Source organism: Podarcis tiliguerta (assembly GCF_965153285.1).
Source record: "Podarcis tiliguerta genome assembly, chromosome: 2".
In the NCBI taxonomy this organism is placed as follows: Eukaryota; Metazoa; Chordata; class Lepidosauria; order Squamata; family Lacertidae; genus Podarcis; species Podarcis tiliguerta.
This window is the reverse complement of record NC_139535.1, coordinates 118,778,438-118,801,269: the sequence shown is the minus strand read 5'-3', so window position 1 is coordinate 118,801,269 and position 22,832 is coordinate 118,778,438. Positions and strand designations below refer to the sequence as shown.

General features: G+C 48.5%; 1 protein-coding gene, 1 long non-coding RNA gene and 1 pseudogene across 4 annotated transcripts in view; 1 reads left to right on the top strand and 2 right to left on the bottom strand.

The window, feature by feature from the left end:
- Positions 1–2,364: 2,364 nt before the first annotated feature.
- On the bottom strand, positions 2,365–3,818 carry LOC310671907 (dynactin subunit 6-like; annotated as a pseudogene). Its single transcript has one exon. The product of its transcript is annotated as a dynactin subunit 6-like (transcript).
- An 860-nt stretch (positions 3,819–4,678) lies between these two features.
- LOC310671949 lies at positions 4,679–11,182 on the bottom strand. The gene is made up of 2 exons (XR_014508308.1): positions 11,110–11,182; positions 4,679–5,653 (listed from the first exon to the last, which is right to left on the bottom strand). It is a non-coding gene; the product is annotated as an uncharacterized lncRNA (long non-coding RNA).
- The window catches only part of ITGA5 (integrin subunit alpha 5), a 69,668-nt gene continuing 57,229 nt past the window's right edge, over positions 10,394–22,832 (top strand). For both annotated transcript variants that reach the window (XM_083428225.1, XM_083428224.1), the window contains exon 1: positions 10,394–10,716. In XM_083428225.1, the coding sequence (XP_083284351.1) occupies positions 10,571–10,716 (146 nt within the window). In that variant the 5' untranslated portion in view covers positions 10,394–10,570. The remainder of the gene's footprint in view (positions 10,717–22,832) is intronic.

The window sequence follows — 22,832 nt, the reverse complement described above, 5'->3', positions numbered from 1 at the left end:
TGGCCACAGGGGCCATGTGAGCTCAGGGTTTGTAGCAGGAAGGTCAGTGAGCCAGCTGCTCGGACAAGAGGGGGGAACCATTGGCTCCCCAAATGCTGTGGAACTACGACTCCCGCCATCCCAAGCTATTTGCCATCCTTGCTAGGACTGAAGGGAGTTATACAAGTATTGTTATGGCTTCAGCTACACAAATAAATAACAACAACAACAACAACAGCAACAACAGCAACAACAACAACAACGATGGGAGTTGTAGTGCAGCAACATCCGAAGGACATCTCCTTCTCCTGGGCTGTGGCATCAAAATCAGGGCTCCAATCTTGCTCCCTCTCAGCTGCCGAGAGATAACATTGCAAACGGCACCCGGCAGACGTTTTGTGCCCTGAAGTTACATTATCTCATACTTTGGACTTGGCTGGGGGTTCCCTTGCCAAAAAAGCTGGCCATTTATTGCCATATAAGCTGCTGTGAACTTCCTGAAGGAAGAGGCGATATATGTGTGATAAATAAATAAGTCATAACTTCCTGGCAGGCTCCAGGCCTGGCTTGTCTTTTGCATTCTGTAAACTTTGGAGCCTGCATCTGTCTGGTACAGAAGCCTCATCCCAAGGGCACTGAAGCTCTTTGAAGCAACCATGGTGGGCATCCCACTGCAGAGGTGTGAGAAATGGCCGCTGTATGTGAGACAAGAGTTGAAGTATAATTGGGAGGGGCTATATTTGGCCTTGTTCCAGAATGGAGAACTTGTGGCCCTCCAGATATGGTTGGACTGCAACTCCCATCACTCCCCTGACCATTGGCCATGTTCACTGGGGCTGATGGGAGTTGGAGTCCTTCAACATCTGGAAGGCCACAGATTCCCCACTGCAGGCCTACTTCTTTCTGAGTTGGTAAAAATGTTTTCTGGGGGGGGGGGGCGTGTACCACTTCTGACTACCACTGAGGGCTCACATGCTTGATCCTCCTTGCAAAAAAACCTTCCTGTTGACCATGGTCACATCCACACTATCCATTTAAAGCACATTTAAACTACTTCAGCAGTCACGGCTTCCTGTAAAGCAGATGTGGGGAATCTTTGGCCCTCCAGATGTTGCTGGACTACCACTCCCATGAGCCTCAGCAAGTATAGATATTGGTCAGGGATGACAGGAGTTATAGTTCAGTTGCATCTGGAGAGCCAAGGCACCTGCCCTAAAGGGGACTGTAGTTTACCCCTGACAGAGCTACAATTCCCAGTACCCTTAGCAAACTGCAGTTCCCAGGATTCCTTGGGAGAAGCCATGGGCTTCAATTGGGCAGTGGCAATGTGATCCTGGAATAAACAGAAATTCAGCAGCAGAGGGGGTGGCACTTGTAAAGTCTGGCAACTGGGGAGTGGCGTCTAACACCTTTGCTGCTCCCTCTCTCCACTTTCCACAGAGCCAGAGGTTGTGAGAGGCAGGAGCTGTGGCCCTCGAGGGACTTACTTCTTCTGCAGCCGTGGCCAGGCCAGGAAACTTAGCTGCAGAGTGACAGGCAAATGCATCCGAACTCAGAGCATTGGGAAACTGCATCAGTCGCGGCATGTCAAATGGCTCACTGCTCCTGCGCCACCTCCTGCCTGTGGGGGCATTGACATGCACTAGGTCTGGAATGGGGCAGGACAGGGCGGTGGGGTTATACAAAAATTGGGGGTTGGCTTTTACAGCCCAGCTCCCCCAAGGGACACATTATCCCCTAAGTCCATTATTGGTAAGAGAAGAATGGGTGGAGGCAGGAATCAGCAGAAGAAAAGCAAAGAAGATCCTTATTTCCCATTGCAACAGAGTTCCCGCCCCCCAGTAGTGGTGAGGGCATGTGAGCATCAGATCCACGGCAGTATCTGCCCCCCCCCCCCCACTGCTGGGAAGGGCTGTGGCTCAGGGGCAGAACATCATCTTTCATGCAGAAGTCGCAGGTTCAATCCCTGGCATCTCCAGGCTGCGGTGGGACAGAAACCCTGGAGAGCCGCTGCCAGTCAGAGTGGTACCTCGGGTTAAGTACTTAATTCGTTCCGGAGCTCCATACTTAACCTGAAACTGTTCTTAACCTGAAGCACCACTTTAGCTAATGGGGCCTCCCGCTGCCACCGTGCTGCTGGAGCTCAATTTCTGTTCTCATCCTGAAGCAAAATTCTTAACCTGAAGCACTATTTCTGGGTTAGCGGAGTCTGTAACCTGAAGCGTATGTAACCTGAAGCATAGGTAACCCAAGGTACCACTGTACTTAGCCAGATGGACCAATGGTCTGACTCAAGCTGTGTCTGCATGGCATTTTATTCTAGAATCAATGGGGACTGAATGCTTTCTTATCTACTGTTGTAAACAAAATATGCCCAAATTCCCTTATGGGGGACACAAGAGCCCTTATAGAGTCCTTTGTAGGTTCTCCATCGGTCAGAGAAAATAACAGAGGCCAACCAGAGAATATTGAGAAGCAAAGCAGCTCGTAAGCCTGATCTTTATTAAAGCTGTTGCAACTGGGTGCTCCCCTGACACGCAGGAAAGGAGGAGGACCCTGAACAAAGGTGTGCCTGCCCTTATATGGACTTTTTAAATTGCCCGCCCTCAAACTACAGACCGCTCCCAGAAACATCATACATACATCACAGAAGGGCTGTAGCCCAGGACCACCTCCCCAATACATCATACATACATCACAGGGGGTGGACTACAACAGAATCCTGAGTGTGTTGTTTATCTCCTGTCTGGCAAGTTACCTGATTGCATTATCTGGGTTTGGGCCACTATTTATCTTTTTAATTTTTCATCATTTTAATAAATAACATTATGTTTCACAGTGGAATGAATGAGCATGTAAGTTAAGTGAGTTAGTTCTTGCGGACACAAGAGTCCTGAAAGCACTGCAGTTCTGGTAAGCATGCTGGGAGAAGGCTGTCTTCAGCTCTTCACAGGAGTAGGAGTTGGTTTCATGGCTTTTTAAAGATGGTGATGGTTTGGCAGGATTTCCATTAGGAAGTCCAGCTGCAATGTTTGTGGCTGAGGCCGCTCAGTCTGCACTCGCCGAAGACAGTCAGCTCCATAGATGACCATGTTTTCAGGGATGACTTTGTAGGTGTTGACATTGCAGCAGACTCCAGTGATGCAGCTGCTCATCAAAATCACGTTCCTACCCACAAATGCTTTGGACTCAGTTACATTGTTGTCACCTATTTTAATTGCTTGTGAATAGCAGCCAACTTCAAAGACATTGTTGGTGCCAATGATCATTGGTTTGGCTCCAACCTCCTCTGTATCAAGAGTAATGTTTTCAGGATAGTCATTTATGATCATTGCCTGTTCTTCTATGAGGTTGCCTTCCCCAATTACTTATTGATCCAGCTTCTGCAATGATCCGTGCTTTGGGGTGAATCACGGTCCTAGGCCCAATTGTCACATCACCCTTGATTTCACTTTCGACACAGACAGCAGCTCCAGCAGCAATCTTTACACTCTTCTGCGCCTTCTCTGCCATCTTGTCCGCCCTCTCCTTTTGGCCACTCTTTTGTTACTATAACTACTTAATTCCTTAATCTAGGTCACAGTTCACAGGCTCACCCTATTCACACCTTAAATGTGCCCTTAAGGCAGGATTTGTGGGCACAGAGACAATGGGGAGGGTTTTTTTAATTTCTTCCCTCCTTGCATTTGGTCAGTTTGGGAGAGTCAAAATGGTTTCAGGACTGTACTGTTTCAGATATGTGGTTTATGGATTTATGTACATGTTTGCCTTGTACATTTAATTTATATATTTGAGACCTTAAATTCTTATAACACTACACAGGCAACACACAGGCAAGTCCTACTGCATATTTCCGCCTGCCCTGAAAAGCGCTTCTTGAGAAAGCAGCTTTCTTCCAAAAATAAAAGCTCATCGCAGATTGATTCTGCACTCCCGCCCCCCCAGCACGTTCATTTGGAAACAGACGTAGGCACCTGTGGTGACTGTGGGTGCATCTGCGCTGGTCCAATGATCTTGTGGGCGTGTGAGCGCCTTGTATTCAAGTAACAGCAATTGTACCAGCTTTCCAAAGCAAATGAATCCTAACTCAGATTCTGGTTCATAGATAAAGACGTCTGTTTGCAGCTTACAGCTTCTTTCTCTTTGGTTTCCCAGGATGCCAGAGCAAGATTAGGTCTTCATGCTGCCTCTGAGTAGCTCAGTGAAATGCCATCTACCACACCCTGAGCCCCCAAAGGAAATGGGGGGTGAGGTGTGAAAGTCAACACGCTTGCAGCGCCAAGTGAAGCTGACCCCTAGTGGCCACGTTTGGAATGACGCGTGTTTATTGCAGCCGCCCAGAACCATTCTAGAGAGGACACTCAGCGATGGGAGGAGAAGACAGTTGGAGTAACAAAAACCAGAACCTTTGGACTCAATTAAGGAGGGCTGGCGAGATGGAAAATGAAGCCATCCACAGCCGAAGCGGATGTGAGGGGACGTTAAGCAGTGTGCGCAGCTGAAGAGAGAGAGGGTTTGCTGCTACTGTGTGCCTCCAGAGGAATGGCTTCCGAGTACAAAGCCTGGTGGGGAGTGGTCCATCTTCCAGAATGAGGGGGGAATTGCGCCTATGATGGGAAACTCACAAAATAGCTAAAATGCTGCCCTGTGGTTGTGTGTGGGAGCCAGCTTCATTTAATGTAGGGGTATACATACAAGCTTTTGAGTTACCTGTCGTTCTTTATTAGTAAGCATGGAAATGCAGTAGCGAGAGCAAGAGGCCAAGGGCTGCATTAGTTGCAACTATGTTTAGTCACTTCAGTTGACTAAACATAGATAGCAAGTTTAACACATACTCTCTCACATGGTATACAATAATAATAATCATAATCATAATCATAATAATTTTGCTATATGTTACAACCGAGCAGCTGCCCTCAGCCCACATTCTGTAGCACCAAGATATTGAATGGTGCATGTCTGGTGATGAGATTGTAATGCAGGAAGCCTCTTCTGTTTTGTTTTTTTGGAGTCCAAGGTAGGCATGGGGTGGGGTCGCTGAGCCCCCGCCTGAAGGACGCAGCTGGTGTCCCGCTTGGCAGGTCAGAAATTGTGCTGACTAGTGTGTTCATGGTCGGACTCTGGTTCACCTCCCTGGGACAAACACCTTGCAGCGGGATGATCAGGCACCTCACTTATCAATGAAACATGCATGCGTCTTGCAAAGAAAAGTGCCAGGGATGTTGATGGCTCAGTATCAATAAATAATAAGACAAATGAAATCACTTCTCCTAAATGTCAACAGACACACTCCAAGTGGGCTGCCAGAGCATTTTTCAGAGCTATGGAGGCCATTCCAGTAACAATCAGAGGCAGGGCAGAGACTTGGAGCCAGAATTCCCGGCTTTGGTATTAGTATCTGGAAAGGGAATGGGGAGGGTGGAGTTTCTGCCTGATTCAAAAGGTGGTGTGGGGTGTTTGTTTCTCTTGTTTCAGCAGCCCCCTCTTTGTGCTCTTCACTTTAAATTAACATTATTAACCACTGAAGGGGACTGCAGATTAATCTGTAGTTCCAAGGGGAGGGAGAGCAAGCTGCTGTCACTTCTTTTACCAGACAAGGGCTCTTTGCAGCAGTTGAAAATTCAACAGGTGAAGCACTCTTCTCCATGACAGGAAATGGAAAGAAGCAGAAGTCCTAGAAAAGGAAGAATGGATACAAAAACTTATGGAAGATGCAGAAATGGCGAAACTTACCAGAAGAATAAGAAATCAAAATAACAAACTCTTTATAAAAGAATGGAAACAGATAAATTGTAAACACATAAAAACATGAGCAGGATTATTGTAATAACCTGCAGTTTTATAAGAGTATATATTTACAGTAGATAATTAAACGAGTAAATTGAATGAATTTGGATATGCAGAAGATATGAAAAGAATTAAGGAACTACAGAAAGGGGGAAGGAAGTCAGATTTTGAAATGTTAAACGGATTGTAAAATTAATGAAATGTATAAATTTGAAAAGTATAAATAAAAAAGGGAAAAAGGAAAAGATTTTCTGTTGTATTTTGCCTACCACCCAGATACTATAGGATCCATGATAGGAAAATATGAGTAATGACCCCAATTGTTTAGATTTTCAGTAGAGAAAGGAGCGCCCTGTGTTTAGTTTTGAAAAAGTTTTCCTTAAAACCACACAGGGCAGCCTCGACGCAACCCTAGGTCCAGAAGTGAGGAGATTGCCACGGGTCACTTCGTACTGGGAGAAAGAGTGTCGTGCTCACATGGGGGCATTTTCTTTATTATTATTTCTCATGGAGGACTAAAAAAAGAGAAGAAAACTTGGCAGAATGCTGCAGAAATGGATGGTTGCCCAGATCTCCCCAAACGGGGACTGAGCTAGTGCTATAAAAGTAAAGGTGAGAAAGTCGCCAGCCCAGCAGGCCGGGATGCTCCTCTCAAGTTCTCCAAGCTCCAGCAGGCGAGGCTTGGTCTGCTTGTCCATCCTTTCCCAGTCAAGCCCCAGGGCGGGGTGTCAGCAGGCAGGATTCTGCATTTGACTCTGGCTAACTGAGATCATGGAAAATAATAACAGCAACACACCCACCCTTCCAAATGTTGCAAAACATTTGCTTAGGCAAAAGCCTCGGGGAACATTGTGAGGCTGCCTGGTGGGTATGAGAATCTATTCCCAGAGCCTGCAGATTGTGTGGCCCAAACACAGGTGCCATGGATCCCCACCCCAGACTCAGATGCAAAGCAGCATGGGAAAACATTGCTGCCTTCTGATGCCCTATCACCCCACATCCTGTCTTAGATCAGATCAGACTATTCAGGCACCTACCTCAGAATGGTCTGCACTGGCTGTGAATGTCTCTGCAGGGTTTGAGGCAAGGGACATTCCCAGCCCTGCCAGGAGACGGCAGGGACCGAACCCGAGAGCTTCTGCATGCGAAGCAGAATCTCTACCGCTGAGCTATGGCTCTTCTTCTGCTTTGAATGCCTGTGCACAGCGTCATTCAGGAAGGAAGGAAGGAAGGAAGGAAGGAAGGAAGGAAGGGGCATACTCCTGCATGCGTGCAGAGTGCCTTTCTCAAAAACTTGGAATACACTGGGTTTTCAGTCATAACGTTTGGCATTGAGATAGTTCATTCCAAAAGTGCTGAAGACTCAGCAGAACATGATTCCAGCAGAGTAGCCTCACCAGAACAGTCCTGTAGGGCAGAGCATTATTATCCCCATATTTCAGGTACAAGGTCAGGAGAACGGGGGTTAGTTGCCTCCGGGCTCCCTCACACTTCCTTTCGTGCTGTCTTTCTAGACACGGTTCTGGGTTTAAAAGCTCCATTCTATGATTCTGTGCCCAAGTGGTGTGTGTTTTTTGTCCTGACACTTTCCCTGGGAAAACCTGCATTTTACCGCTCAGTGTAGCCGATTGTCTCATGCAGTGGTAAAATGTGGGTGTTCCTGGGGAAACAAAAGCAAAACAAGTCAGAGAGCTTTAAAATGCAGACCTGTGCCTGGAAAGCATAGTTAAAAGGATGTGGGAAGGAGCCTTTCATCTACCTAATGCTACCTAGTGGCTCACCTGTGGCTCACTGGATGTTGCTGACTCCAGCTCCCATCATCCCTGATCATTGGCCATGCTAGTTGGGGCTAATGGGAGCTGGAGTCCAACGACACCTTGGGAGTCACAGGTTCCTCACTCACTGAGCAGTGGCGTGCGGTCAGTGGACTAGGGGGACTAGGCTACTCCTCTAAATGTTCCTGGTAAATTAGAATATTAAAGTATTAAAGCCTGACACCTCCTTCCCAAAGCCCAGGAAGCTTCTGCCCAGCTTAGGGAGGGAGGTGCAGTGGTCATGTGCACGACATCGCCCCCATTGCCCCTACAAGCCTCTGGCCCTAACTGTTCCTCTATGAAAAATGTCACTGCATGCCACTGCCACTGAGCTAGTGAGGTCATAGGTATAAACACTGTCTAAAAACAGGAGCTGGGGATGTTCAGTGCACTAGACAAGGGGCTGCACATCCTCTGCCTCTCCTCTGTAATTCAAGCAGTACCCTTCATCGCTGACCTCACCTTACTTAAACAGGGCACCTGCACCTCTTCAGGACTATACAGAACTTGCACCCTGCCAACCCAGCTGCCTAGATGTAGAATTGAGAAGCAGGAGAAGAGATGTCTCATTAGTTACTGGTTTAACCAACTCCAATTCTGCCTAGATAAGAGGTAAATTCCTGAATCCGAAGGTAAACAAGGGTTTTCCAACCTGACCAAACTTCCTTCCTTATGCTGAATACAGTAAAACTTAATTGGAACAAAGGGACTCAGTCCTGGAGTATGCAAAACTGAGTGCCCCAAAGCATGTCCAGAGTACCATTGTCACTTCCCTCATAACAAGGCTATAGATGTAATGATGTGTGTGATGAAGCATAAGAAAAAGCCTCACTTCTTTTTTAAAGTTTTAAACCAAGGAGACCTCTTAGGAAGCTAGTGTGTTGCTTTTATTTTATTGTTCTTTTTTATAAATAAATAATATTCCCAAATCTCAATTTTAAACAGATCACAATCTGACAGCACTATATGTCTACTCAGAACCTCATTCAAGAGAGATCATACCCAGAAAAAGTGTGCATAGGATTTTAACCTGGGAGCTGTTAACCATCTCTGCCTCTCAGATGTGGTTGGGACTCCCATTCCCACGAGCCCCACTTGCTGCTGCTGTTGTTGTTTAGTCGTTTAGTCGTGTCCGACTCTTCGTGACACCATGGACCAGAGCACTCCAGGCACTCCTGTCTTCCACTGCCTCCCGCAGTTTGGTCAAACTCATGCTGGTAGCTTCCAGAACACTGTCTAACCATCTCATCCTCACGAGCCCCACTAGGCATGGCCAAAGGTCAGAGATGATGGGAACTGTAGTCCAATGACATCTGAAGGGCTATGCAGGTTTCGTATCCTTGCACTGATTAAAGGAGAGGGGACCTAGCTCAGTGAGCTATGGCTTCTCCAAATAGAAGGGTTTGGATGCCTTGGGCTGTGTGCACACTGTACTTTTAAAGCACACATGTTCACTCAGAGAATCCTGGGCACTGTAGTTTGTGAAGGTCTGGTGGGGATTGTAACTCTGCAAGGGATAATCTCAGGGCTTTATATCAGCTGGAACTCACCGGACTCAGTTCTGGCCCCTCTCAGGTGGGCGCCATTGTTGTTATAAGAGAACAAGGGAGGCATTCGTGGTGATAAAATACAGTGGTACCTCGGGTTACCTACGCTTCAGGTTACATATGCTTCAGGTTACAGACTCCACTAACCCAGAAATATTACCTTGGGTTAAGAACTTTGCTTCAGGATGAGAACAGAAATTGGGCTCCGGCGGTGCGGCAGCAGCAGGAGGACCAATTAGCTAAAGTGGAGCTTCAGGTTAAGAACAGTTTCAGGTTAAGAATGGACCTCCGGAACGAATTAAGTACTTAACCCGAGTTACCACTGTACTGGATAAACTACAGTGCCCAGAATTCTTTGGGGGGGGTGCTTCACGTGCTCTTTCAAGCTGAGCACAGTGTGAATGCAGCCTTGCCTCCGGAATCCAGCAACACTTGAAGGGTATCAGGAAGTGAGATGACCTGTGAACAGAGCCACTGGGGGCTGACTGATCATTCAAATGCGTTTAAGTCAGCGAATGTATCATTGGGAGGGGAAACTTGGTGCACACGGAGTGGGCAGGGTTGTCCAAATCTGGTTATTAGACACATGCGTTTAATACAGTGATCAGATTGTCTAGAACCCCATCGTCATGCAAATGGCACTCTCCTCTATGCGAGCTCCTGGTTATCCGAACACTTTAGGATTTGGGGGCATCCCCCTGCTCCATCAACATACCCCCCCCCTAAAAAAAACCCCTGTCCAATTCAAACACAGCCCTCTAGATTTTTATTTGAGGGGCGGGGAGTTAAAACCTGACTCGGTTTATTAAATTTCGTTTCACTCGGTTGACTCTTAACTGCGTTTTCATGGTAACGCAGGGCAACCAATCACAACCAAACCCTTTCGACCCAAAAAAATTGGCACAGAGTGCTCGCTTTCCTTCAAGCAAGGAAAACCCCAATGTGACATCATCAATTCTTGCAAAACTGGAGAACTTTACCACCGCATGCAAAACGGAGCAGTTAATTTTTTGGGGGGAGAACTCGCTTTGTGTGCGCGCGCGCGTGGCTGTTGTTGTGTGTGTTTTTAGGTGTGCGTGGGAGTTTAAAGCCAAATCTAGAACTCAAAACTTTTTCCAAATATTCATCAGAGCTGTTCCTGGCTCCCCTCCCAAATTCGCAGCGCTGGCAGTTTAATGAGATCCATCCTGCCCACCCCCTGTCCCGTCGAGGTGGGGGCGGGCGGGAGGGAGGGAGGGAGACTCCTCCTTTTTGTGAGTCATTCTCGGGCAAGGGAGGGAGGGAGGGGAGGCGGCGAGCCTCCGGAGCACTCACGTTCCGGGCGGGTTGGAGAAAGAAGACTTGGGCGAGCGACCATCCCGAGCGCCGGCTGGGATTTTGCTCCGGCCTCTCAGCCCATCCACCGAGACCCCTTCTCTCCACCCGGCACCCCCAGGCCCAGCTATGTTGCCCCGGGCCCTGCTCTTCCTCTTCGGCGTGCCCTGCGCTTGGGGCTTCAACCTGGACGCCGAGGCGCCGGCGCTTTTCCGCGGCCCCCCCGGCAGCTCCTTCGGCTTCTCGGTGGACTTTTACCTCCCGGACGCGCAGAGGTAAGGCGAGGCGAGGGCCGGGGGGCACACTTGGCGTGTGCATATTTTTTGCGGAGGGGCAGAGTGGGACAACTTCCACTCTCTTCACATACACCCCCGCATTAATCCGGGTCTCGGATTGTCTGTGAAAATGGGAGTGGAGGTGGGGATACTTGATCGAGGGACGTGCGCGCACACCATCCAAGGTGCAGGAGATTTAGCAACGCTTGGATAACAAGTTAGAAGGGGAAACGAAATGGAATTGGCTCCGATTGAATTGGCTTCGGAAAGTGTATTCTCTCTCTCCACTCCCCCCCCCCGCCCCGCACGACTCCACAAATCACGCCCCCCTCCCCTCGGCTGGCCCGCCGCCCGTTCCCTCTTCCCAGCCCCACTAAGTGGTTGCAGACCCACCGTGCCCCGCCTGGTGCGTTTCCTCCCAGCCCGCTCCCGTTACTCGGGATCTCCGCCCCGCGCACTCCCCTTGCTGCTGTTCCGCGGGAGAGACGCGCGCTGGCCCAGCCCGCCGCAGGCGAGACGGGAGGATTTTCCGTGCGCGCCCCCCTCGCCTCGCCGCTCTCCGCGCGCCCCCAACAGGCTCCCAACGAAGCATTTCCTGTAATCGGAGCTCCGTCCCGCCGCTCTTGTTCCAGAGATTGGGGGGGGGGGGAGAAAAGAAGAGGGGGGTCGGCTTGGGGTTGAATGAGCTGGAGTTGGGGGTGGAGAGAGAGACAGAGAGAGACGCACAGTCGGTACCAAACCTTTTGTCGGGACCAGGACTAGGGCAGTGGGTCTCTAGCCTGGGACAAAGCGGAGAAGGAGGGTGGGAGTCTGATTGTTTCTCTTCTCTCTCTCCCTCTCTCTCACTCACACGCACACACACACAAAGGTGTGCTTAGTGAAGTAGCAAAGTTACTGTACTTACTTTCCTCGCTCCACTCAGTCTTTTCCTGTGGTGTTTTGGGGAAATGGGCAGGTGGGTGGGGAGGAATTTGGCAAGGCAAAATGCTGAAGACCTTGCTCTGGATCTCCTCTCCCACATTTGAGAGAGGGGCCTTATTTGCATCTGCTTTGGACGCAGCAGGTCCCAGGTGTTCGTTCTTTAGCATCCTCAGTGGGGCTGGGAAAGACTGCTTCTCTGAAAACCCCAGGGGAGCTGCTGCCGGTCAGTGTAGACAGTACTGAGCTAGATGGATAGATGGACCAGTGGTCCGACTCAGTATAAAGCAGTTTATGTGGTGGATGATGAGCAGAGCATCCAGCTAATCCACCCTGGACTTTACGGCCAGACTTGCCCGTGCTGATGGCGTCTAGCAGAAGAAAGCATGCTCAGACCTCCTTCCTCTCTGGCCAGGATGTTCAAGGCATCTGGAGGGTCGGGTGTCGAGGACACATCCGCATCCTGGTATGGTAATCGGAAAAGCAAGGATGCTGCTTGAGACAGTGGGAATATTGTGACTGAATATCTCTCCGTCTGTGACAAGGAGAGGCAAGCTGAGTAGGGCAGCTCCTCCTGCTTCTGCACACACCAGAAGTCTGAAAGTCTTGCGCAAGTCAGAGGTGGGGTGGGTCATGTGGCACAAAGGGGAGTACAGGTGGGGGCACATGTGCACCTAAGAGACTCCTTCCACCTCCCAACTGAGCTGCTGCTGCTGGGCAAGTGGGTGGGATGTTCCAGTGGTGCCATTAGACAGAGGTGTCAAGCCCCCCCCCCAAAAAAAATTCAATGAAAGGGCCAGCCCCCCCCCCCCCGTTGGTGGGCATTGCCATTCCAATGTTGTGTGTGTGCCATGACATGTGATTGATGATGTGGGACCAGGGCCGGCTTACCCATAGGCACTAGGGGTGCGGGGCACCCGGGCGTCGGGCTCTTAGGGGCGCCAGGCCCAGAGTCTGGGTCTGAGATTTGGAGTCCGGGGATTGAAGAGCCAGGCCAGCCGACAGCCGCTGCCAAGCAGAGCAGAGCCCGTTGGAGTGCTGCAGGCTTTTCTGCTGTGGGTGCTGAGGCAGCCGGCTGGCTCTGTCCTCCTGCTCACGAGGCGTGCAGCTTCCCTCCCAAGCCTCTGTGGGAAATGCTCTGTGAGAAGTGCCCCCCAACTCAACAACTTTGGCCTGCCCCCCCAAAAAGAATTTGGGGTGCTGGGCAGTTTTTTGCACCCGGCGCCGCATGTGCTTAAGACAGCCCTGTGTGGGACAGGGCTTACCTGCCCCGCCAATATTTTTTTCAAGTTGGCACCCCTGCCATTAGATAATTGAAATGTTTAATTAAGGGCTTCCCCATTACAACTAATAAATCTGTGGTCTAAAATTACTGTATTTTTCCATGTATAACTCGACCCCATGTATAAGATGACCCCTATTTTTGGGAGCCCTCAACAGTTGTTGAGCTTCTTTTGTAAGTTCACTGAGCTGTTGAGCAGCTTTTCAATGAGCCCCCAGTAATACACCGCATAGTGGCACTCACCAAATACTCTTTCTAAGCCGGGAAGAGCGGGTAAGCAGCCTCCTCTCTACATTTCCCTGCTACCGCCTCAGCACTGGCCCTCGCTTACTTAACATATTAACCCGTGTATAAGAGGGCCCTCAATTCATCACAAAAAAATTCAGAAAAAAGGTCGTCTTATACATGGAAAAATATGGTACCTAACTTCACTTAGGTGTTCAACTAGTGCCACCAACAGTACACATTCAAATATATCATTTCTTAAATTTTATATACTGTCCTTCCACCCAAAGGAGCCCACTAGCTATGTAGTGGGTTTAGTCCCAAATATCTCCTTTTGGCCCAGCTTTCCAGAAGGACCTTTAAATGCTGGTGCAATACAGTGTGCAGTGGCTTGGAATAAGTTCCATTTAATTCACTGGGACATCCTCCCAAGTAAACATGCATACAATCAGCTTGAAAATCTCTGAACTTGTATACATGCCTAGGTTTGCACTCTCTTCTAATTGACACACAGAATATATGCTGTATACCCTGAAATGAGAGCTGCCACTCGCTCACAAAACTGCACCAGAGGAGAGTTGGGAAGGAAAAACTCCACCCTTCCAAGTTTCTTTCAACATCCCCTGATTGTGTAGACGAAAGAATGGTTTCTGAGTATTAAAAGAAAGAAAGAAAGCGGTAACTAATCTGCCATGAGCGGTACTTGGGACACGCCCTTATAATGTGGCAAATGGTGCTGATGCTTCAGAAGAGCCAGCGTAGTTCAGTGATGAGAGTGTTGGCTTTAAGAGAGCTAAGAAACCCAGGCTCAAAGTCCCCACCCTATAAAGCTTGCAAGCCCAGGTTCCACCTAATGTAGTGAGCCAGAAGGTCACTGGAGGAAAGGAGGCCCTTGCACAATTCTGTGTAGTTTGTGCTGGAAATTGTATAAAGAATGGCCTCCCTCTGAGGTCAGGGATAGGGAACCTGTAGCCCTCCAGATGTTGGGCTTCAGCTCCCATCAGCCCTAGCCAGCATGGCCAGTGGTTAGAGAGGTGGTGGTAGGTATAGTCGAGCAACATCTGGAAGGGTCATTCCTGTTCCAGGTGCACCAGTCACTGCTTTTGGCCTGGCTGAGATTGCCTTGGTGATCCATCCCACATCTTTTGCTGAGTGCTGCAATCTTTGCTATATATTTATTCTGCTTTTCCAAGAAACTTGGGGCACCGTGCATGGTCCCATCCCCGAAGATTATCCTCACAACAACACTTTGAGGCAGGTTTGCCTAAGAGAAGGGGACCACACCCGAGATAACCAAGTGAGCATTTGTAAAAATTAAGCCCACGTTTTCCCCAGTGTAAGCCCATCACTCTACCCACCTCATTACATCGCACAAGGTGGTGGGGGTGGGCCTCTCACTTACTGGCATCTGGTTCCATACAGCCAGAGCTGGCTCCAGGTTTGAAAGGGCTCTGAGAATGCCAAGCAGTGCTGAGCAGCCTGGGTGTGGACGCTCTTTTCATTTCCCACAATGCTCCGCAGCCAACACTATCCTCCAGATGTCGGACTCTGCGGCTCCTCTTATTGCTGATGATTGGCCACTCTGGTTGCTGTTGATGGAAGGAGGAGTCCAGCAACATCTGGAAGGTAGCAGTTTGGTTACCCAGAGTGATGCTAGGTTGGGGACTTTGCAGGAAATTGGCCTGGTGACTAGATCCAGCTGATGGGTGTGCTGATACAGAAAAATAACAAGTAAGGGAGGCATCACTTTGGGCCCTGCCAAGGTTTTTTGGGCCCTGGCAGCTGCCCCAGCATGCCAGGTGCTGACACCAATCCCATCATTCCCTCAGGACTTGCCTATCTGCATTCTCTTTGTCAATGAGTTGTTGTTTTTTGTGGGAAGGGGAAATTAGCTCCACCCAGACTGGTAAAACTCCCCATGCCCTCCCATTTCCCCCATTTAATCCATACCATCCCAGTAGCACTGTCACACAAGCAGAAGCAAATGAGGCACCCGCAGCCGAGGGGCAGAAATGGAACTTAATGTGACATCATGCAGATTCCAGATATGAATTGGTGGCTGTTCCTTTTCAGGCAGTTCCCAGTAGTGCTTGCACTTGTCTGGAGAAGTTCTCATTGGGCTCTGCCCTCTGTGAGCTTGCAAGAAGCAAATGCAGCATCCTTCCCAACATTACGCTGCTCAGAAAGAACCCAGTCGTCCTGGGCATCTGGCAGGCTGCCTTGCTTGGTGTCGAGCCCTGGCTCTGAGCCAGACACTGAAACCGCCAGGCCCTCTCCTCTCCCCAAGAGACAGAGATAGATCCCAGGAGTCCTGGCCCTTCGTGCCTCAGCAGGGATGGGCTGGCATGTGCAGCAACTTGATTCTTCGGGCTCCCACTTTCTAGGAAGGCTGCCTGAATGCCAAAGCACGGTGCTGTGTGTGATGTGTTTTCTCCGCCACCGCCACTGTGGCCTGGTGCAGGCTTCTCCATAGGAAACAAGATTGTCATTGGAGTACTAGCAGGGTGTTTTGAGATCCAAAGCAGACTTTGGAGTGAGGATCTTACATCTGTGCTTAGCAAGCACAGTGGCTGGCTCAAATGCGATAACATTCCTATATACGGGATGCATTTGCATGCAGGAAATAAGATGCAGCCCTGCTTGTGGATCTTTATGTGTGATGTTTGCACATAGGCTGCAATGTGCATGCAGACTGGAAAGCCACAGGCTGCTTACAGGGGTGGGTGGGACAGCCTCCAGTAGCACATTGCACATATACCAGCCATAATGTGTGCACTGGTTGCATGTTATTTACCCCACACGTGGGGTTCTCTTTTTGTCACATTTGTAGTGACTCTTGATAATGAGTGGATAGGACAGTTCTGTGGTCCAGTTTGCTTTATCTTTCATCAGGATGCTTGTTTGGTTCTCTTCATGCCAGTAGTCAAGAAGAGAGTGCAATGAGTTCTCTCGCTCACACCTCCTTGAGGATGCTGGTGTTACCAAGATACCAAGCAGCTTCTCTATGAAGGAATAGAGTAGGGATACGGAACATGTGATTCTCCAGAAGTTGTTAGACTTCATCTCCCCCCCCCCCCCCCCGGTGACTGGCCATGCTGGATGGGGCTGATGGGAGTTAGATTACAAAAATATCCAAAGAGCCGTAAGTTTCCCACCCCGAGATATATTTGTATGGTGATAGTGGTGCTGTTGTGATCCACCTTAGATCAGGCCAGGACTGCATCTGAACTGCCACAAGTTCCCCAGCTCTGGAATAGAATAGGGATCTGAGTTAATAATATCTGTCTGTCAGGTGTGGAATGGGGACAGTCTGACAGTAGCTTAGGATCAGGCCTGTGAAGATAAAATGAGGCCGTGGCAGAGAGAGCATGGGTGCTATTTTGAGGCCCCTGGAGTTGTTGGCATCCATCTGTCTTGAGAGACAATGGAGGGAGGGAGCTTCCAGGGATGAAATTAAACTGCTGTGTTAGCAGCACTGAAGTGCCCCCCCCCCCAGGGTGCAAGCCTGGACAGTGTGTGTGGAGGTCCTGGCCTGCCCAGATGATGTTCCCCCTTTCGGCCTTGCTGATGTGGTTCAAAGGAAAGCAGTACAATTGGCACCAGCTGGGCTGCAGGAGTTGCTGGAAGGAGGTGTGCAAGGCACCATCCAATCGCCTTAGGGATTCCAATCTGGAAAACCTAGCCTTTTATTCTGAAGATATCCCACAAGGCAGCAGAGGTTTAGGATCAGCATTTCTTTCTGCTTGGTGAGCCAGATTCCCAGGCTGACAAGCCCCACCTGCCCCTCACTTTGCATGCAGGGCAAATTCCTAACTCACTGAGGGTTTGAGACCCATCAGCTACCCTCACCTGGCTTAGCCGGCCAGTCGAAGCCATTCCTGGGGTGTGGCTGCTGTCGCATCCTGGCAGCTTCTAGGAGCCACAGGGGAGCTGAGTGCAGGGTGGGGACCAAAAGTGGGCAGACCACCCCAGAAGGAGTACAATGTGCCCCCCACCAGAAACCCTATACACCCCTGTCCCTGGGAAAACCTGGTGCCCTCCAGACTATTGTTGGACTACAACTCCCATGATCCCCTGCCATTGGCCATGTTGGCTTGGGCTGATGGGAATTGACTCCAGCAGGTTCTGTGTCTCTGAGCAATCACTTGGTCTTGCACTGACACCACACATTTGAGCTTCCAGACAGCCTTTGCTCCTTGATTGCTTCCAGGGCTCTTAGGCAAGGACCTGCAAATTCAACTGCAATGCCCAACAGCCCTCTCTTTTCTGCTGATCTTTCCCTTCCCCTCTTCTCTGTTTCCATACTGCACTTGAGGGGCCCGAAGCTGCAGAAAATCAAGGCTGAGACAAAGAAGTGTCTGCCTAAGCAGCTGGAGCAGGTGTGCAGTGACCACAAACCCACCATGGTTGGCTCCCTAGAAACAATCCAACCAGCAAGATGGTCCTAACTGCTGCATATTGCAGAGCTCAGTGGGGGTCTCCTGGTCAGGCAGCCCATTTCATAGCATTTTATAATTCTGAGCACAAGACACAAGGTTTGAACAGATCAACATTGGGCCATGAAGATGATTCCTCTGCTAAGTCATTGCTAAGAAGTGGCAACCTTTCCAGGTACTGCACAAGTTCACAATGGCTGGCTTGGCATCTGAGTAGCAGTCACTAATTAATTACGTAAAGTGAAAGGGACAAAGAACATTCCATGCATGTCTTTGTCCAGGCTGTTGCTTGAAATTCTTGGCAAAAGATTTTGGTCTAGGATCTAGATTTGGACAGGAGACAGGAGGGACGTGCATTGAACCCTAAAGAGTTGGCAGTTGGCCCACTAGGATCCCTCAGAGATGTTTAATATCTCTGGTTCAGGGTATTAGTAAAGATGTAGTTATGCTCATTCCGTCTGGGTCAAGGGCAGTTCAGAATTAGCAGAGGATTGTCCCCTCAAAAGGCCCCTCCAAATGTTATTTTCCTCATGGTGATTATCGGGGAGGTTTTAGGCAATTCCTCCTTCAATACTGTTTCAAGGTGGAGAAACTGCTTCATTTTCAATCAGTGCGTGATCCTGTAAGTTTCTGCTGGCCTAATGTAAATGTACTAGAAATTTTGCTGGTGGTGATGTTCTGTGTTGCTTTAGTGCAGGAGTACTTTTCCTGACAGCCATAATGTGCATTGTTGCACCAAAAGATGTTGCAGAATATGCCTCAAAAAGCCCACCTACAGCAGCCTGCAGAGGCTCAAAATCACTCTTCTCAAGCTCCCACTCTACATGTGTGTCGTGGTCTCAGCTGTGTACAGTTGTAGGGAAACAAATTCAGCCTCTTAGATGTAGGCTTTCTTAACAGCTTAAGAGGCAAGCCCTAAAAAGTAATTTGTTTGCTCCCCCCAACCCCTGCTTCTTTCAAAATATTTGTTTTTCAGTTTGTGTGTTCTAAATGGATGAGTCCTTTGTAATGTCCTGATGTTGTGGTTATGGTGATCTTTCCATGCTTTGAGTGGGGTCTCATTGGCTGTCCTGAATGGCATGGCTTGATTTCCTTGAAATGCAGTAATGTCAGGCATTGCTACATAATGGCAACCCATTTTCTCAATGGTACTAGATCTTCTGTGTAGACACACACGATGCTCTCCACAGAGGTTGTCCCCTTGCTACAGAAGTCCTCTATAGAAAAAAGAGGACCAAGCCCATGATTCTCCCCCAGCTCAGTGAAAAGGGTACTTTTCCAGTAAAAGGTCCAAATGTTTCTTGTGCTCCCCCCACCCCCACTCCCTGCAAACACTGGTGGATCTTTGTTCACAACCATTGTAACATAGGATGAAATGTCGGAATGAAACAGAGACTCAGGGCAAGATGTGATAAGCCCTCCAAGACTCTGGAGACAATTGGGAATAGGTTCTTATCAACTACAGACAACAAACATAAATACATATAAAAAGCTGCTTTACAGGGTCTAGCCCAGTGTTATTTACTCTTGACTGGCAGCATCTCTCCCAATATCTCCAGCAGAGGTGTTTGCTCAGCTCTGCTCCCTGAGGTCTCTTAAACTGCAGGGGTCTGGATCTGGGACTTATACCTGGCAAGCATATATTCTTCCACTGAGCCATAGCTTAAAAAAAAAGAAAAAAGTGCAGAATTCTCTGCAGCTCTTGCAAATGTGACCTTTTTATGGATTGCCAAAACAAAGTTCCTTGCCGAGATTCCAGGGCGGAAAGTGACAGCATTAGCTTTTTTATTGCAGGAAGGGTTGGTTGGTGCAAGGGGTGAGTTCTGTACAGAGCATTCACTTCCTGGCAGGCTAAGCAAGCCTGGTGCTTCAGCGCCAACTGTCCCTGTTTTATGGTTCCTGTCCCTGCTAAATCACTGTCCTCCTTTTGTCTCTCGGAAAAACACCGAGTATACATTGCAATACACACACAATAGATCTTGCCCCGCCCAGGGGAAGTTAAGTCTCTGCTTTTGGGAGGAGGATGTGTGCATGTTGAAGTTGGTGCGCGTGCATGTAAATGTATGTGCATGGACACACAAATCTAGTTTATTGCTTCCTTTCCTTCCTTCTCCTCTTCTGTGCCTATCCAGATAGTAAATGTGTCTGAATGTGGCAGCTATTCCAATAATAAGTACAACCAGATCCACTGAAAGACGTTGTATTAAGTTTTTATTTAAGCTGGGGGTGGGGGAACTATGGCAATTTTACAAAGAAACTGCTTCCAAACCAGAGCAAGGCAGCTGCTGCTGAGTATACAAATGCACTGTATAGCTTCAGGCTCCACTGGGTCTGGTAGTTCAGTGGGTAGGGTAGGGGCATGTTGCTGTTAAAACCACAAGGCTGTGGGTTCTAGGCCCATGGGGTAGAGGGACGGCTGTAGCTCAGTAGTAGAGCAATTGTTTTGCCAGCAGAAGGTGCCAGGTTAGGGTGGCAAGACATAAAAGTGAACAGGGCTCCTGCATTTTTGTGGAAGGAGGAATTTCAGAGGCTTTAGTTTGCCCGGGAAGCTCCAACTTTTGAAATTCCCTCTTCTGGGCAACAGCTGAAGGTGCGGGAGCTGCTGTCTTTTGTATTTGAATATTCAGTTCTAAGTTTGATCTCTGGCACCTCCAGGTAGAGCCTGAAAAGACTCCTGGTCTGAAACCCCGCAGAGCTGCTGCGAATCGATGTAGACAATCCTGAGGTATTTTATGGTAGGTGCAGTGTTAGAAACTCAGATATATAAGCTAGGCACCCAATGGCACCTTCAACCAAGGTTATGTTCACCAAAACGGAACATCTAGTTGCCATTTTGGGGCAAGAGGGCTATAAAGTTTTATTTTTCAAAGGGTGGAGTGATGGTGATTGATTATCAGTAAACATCTGGCTTGTTCAGATGACAACCTTGAGCTCAGTTAAGAGCTTTGAGAACTTAAAGAAGAAAAATCACTTGATCCAGGGGCCGTCCACGTATATATTGTTCTATTCCTAGTTTTTATAAAAAAAAAAAATTGTGTTACAAAACAAACAGAAAAGAGAAGGTACAACAGTTGTCTCCACTTTCGATTTGTGGTTTTTTCAGAGTTGGTTCACACTTTTGCCATAGACATCTTGCATTTGGGGGAAGGAGACATGGGGTATTGTTCTTTTGTTCTATTGCATATTATTAGTGTAGGGCGGTTGTGTCAGCTAAACATTGGTAGGTCCTTTATGTATTTATTTATTTGTATTGATAATGCGAGAGGTTAGGGGGCCCTGAGCTTGGCTGGCTACGTTCAGTTGATTGCAGTGTGTCTTGTTTGCAGGGGGAAGGTTGTTGCCGACCTCTTTTTCTTAAAGGCGACTGCTCCTGATCAGGCTGCACAGAAAAAGCATTTTGGTTCCAGAAATTCATTCCAATTGTGCAGATAAAATATAACTGATAGAGTTCTACAGGGTGGGGCATTAGTGTGTGAAAACAGTGCAGATCCAATGATCCCCAGATAGTGGAGATGTCAGGTGCCATCCTGGCACCCAGGCATCTTCACTTGGTCGCAAGTGGTCAAAAGCCAGGTGCAAAATGCTTGGCTAATATCAAACACTGGCCAGGGTTAGAAACTGGGATACAAAAGCTAGGAGCCATATGGCTCCTGGGACCTGGATTGCGGGTGCTAAAACAGAATGTTTAGTTACCGTTTATGTTTGTATTTCTTTTTTAAAGACAGATAGCAGTATTTTTATTTATTTTTTGCTGCTGGATGATTCAGGGGGTCTGCAGGGTAGCACAGCAGCAAAAGATTCATCTTTTACTACTGCGCTACCCCCCAAAACAGCTGATTTGAGTGGCAGTGCAGCAGCAGCAAAAAACAAAGACTTGTCTTTTGCTGCTGCGCTACGGGTGAATCAGCTGTTTTGTGGGGTAGCACAGTAGCAAAAGATGTGTCTTGAATCACCTGCCCAGGCAGGTGGAGATGCTAGGTGCCAGCCAGTCGCAAAATGCAACTACCGCTCGGCTAATTTTGAATGCTGATTATTGCCACCCAGAGGGGCTACAGTGCATCAACTTAAAACCCAGACCATTTGTTATATGAAAATTCAGCAGTAGGGTGCACAGATTGGAAATTAAATGTGTCCTGAAACCTTTGCAAGCACAGTATTGAAAGCAGGTCCGTGTGGTCAACCCAATATAGCACTGTGGACACAAAGCATCATGAATGTGCAATAAAAAGGATTTCCAGAGGAGACCTTTGTCCTGCACAATTACGGTTAAGTTATTGAGTGTCAAAAGCCCTTAGCAACTTGGGACCACTTTACCTACGGGATCGCCTTGCCTTACATGGACCCATTTGACCACTTCTGGCACTATGACAGGTGCTACATAATCCCCATTCCACATTTGTAAGAACTCAATTCTTTACCGTGGCAGCGCCTGCATTTTGGAGCTCCCTGTCTATTGAGACCAAGCAAGCGCCTTCAGTGTCCTCTGTTTGGCACCTATGCTTAGGAAATTGGGGCAATTTTAATTTGTTGTAGTATTTTAACTTTTGTATGTTTTAAAGTGTGGTTGTACATTTTCCTTGATTTTACTATTTTACCTTTTGTAAAATGTTTTGAGGGGGTTTTCTTTGCAATCAAGCAGTGTATTTATGAAATAAATTAATTGCAAAGCACTGTGCACGACATTGATGAGACTTGTTTCTGAGATACTATACTCCATCTTAAGAAGAGCAAGACACGGATGGGGTTGTTTGGAGTAGATTTTGGGGGTTGCCCAAGAGCAGATGGGATGGGACTAGGGAAGTCCAGTGGTACCAAAGGTGCAGTAAAGAGCGGTGGCTGAAGCAGAGGGGTCTTTTGCAGGGCAGTTTAAAGTAACAGAGAGGAGACGTGACTGTCCCATTGGTGTTGGTGGCATCCAGCCCCACTGCAGAAAGTCTGGCTAATGTGGTTGAGTGACTCCTTCCCTCTGATTCAAGGGGGAGAACCCTTCAGAGTTGGCAGGGGGTGGAGAGAAGAGAGCTTTGATGGCTTTCTGTCTGCTCCTGGTTTAGTCTAGAGCCAGCTTTCCTCTTTGCTCATCAGCCAGGGGTGTGCCCCTCCCTCCCTTGCTCAGCTGGCAGGACCCCAGACGGCACCAGGCCAGAGGCAGCTCTGAGCCCCCCCCCCTCTCTCATGTGTTGAGAGACCAGGAAGGGTAGTGACACTTACAGTAAGGTTTTTAAGTCCTGTGCAGATCACCTTTACTAAGTGTGGGT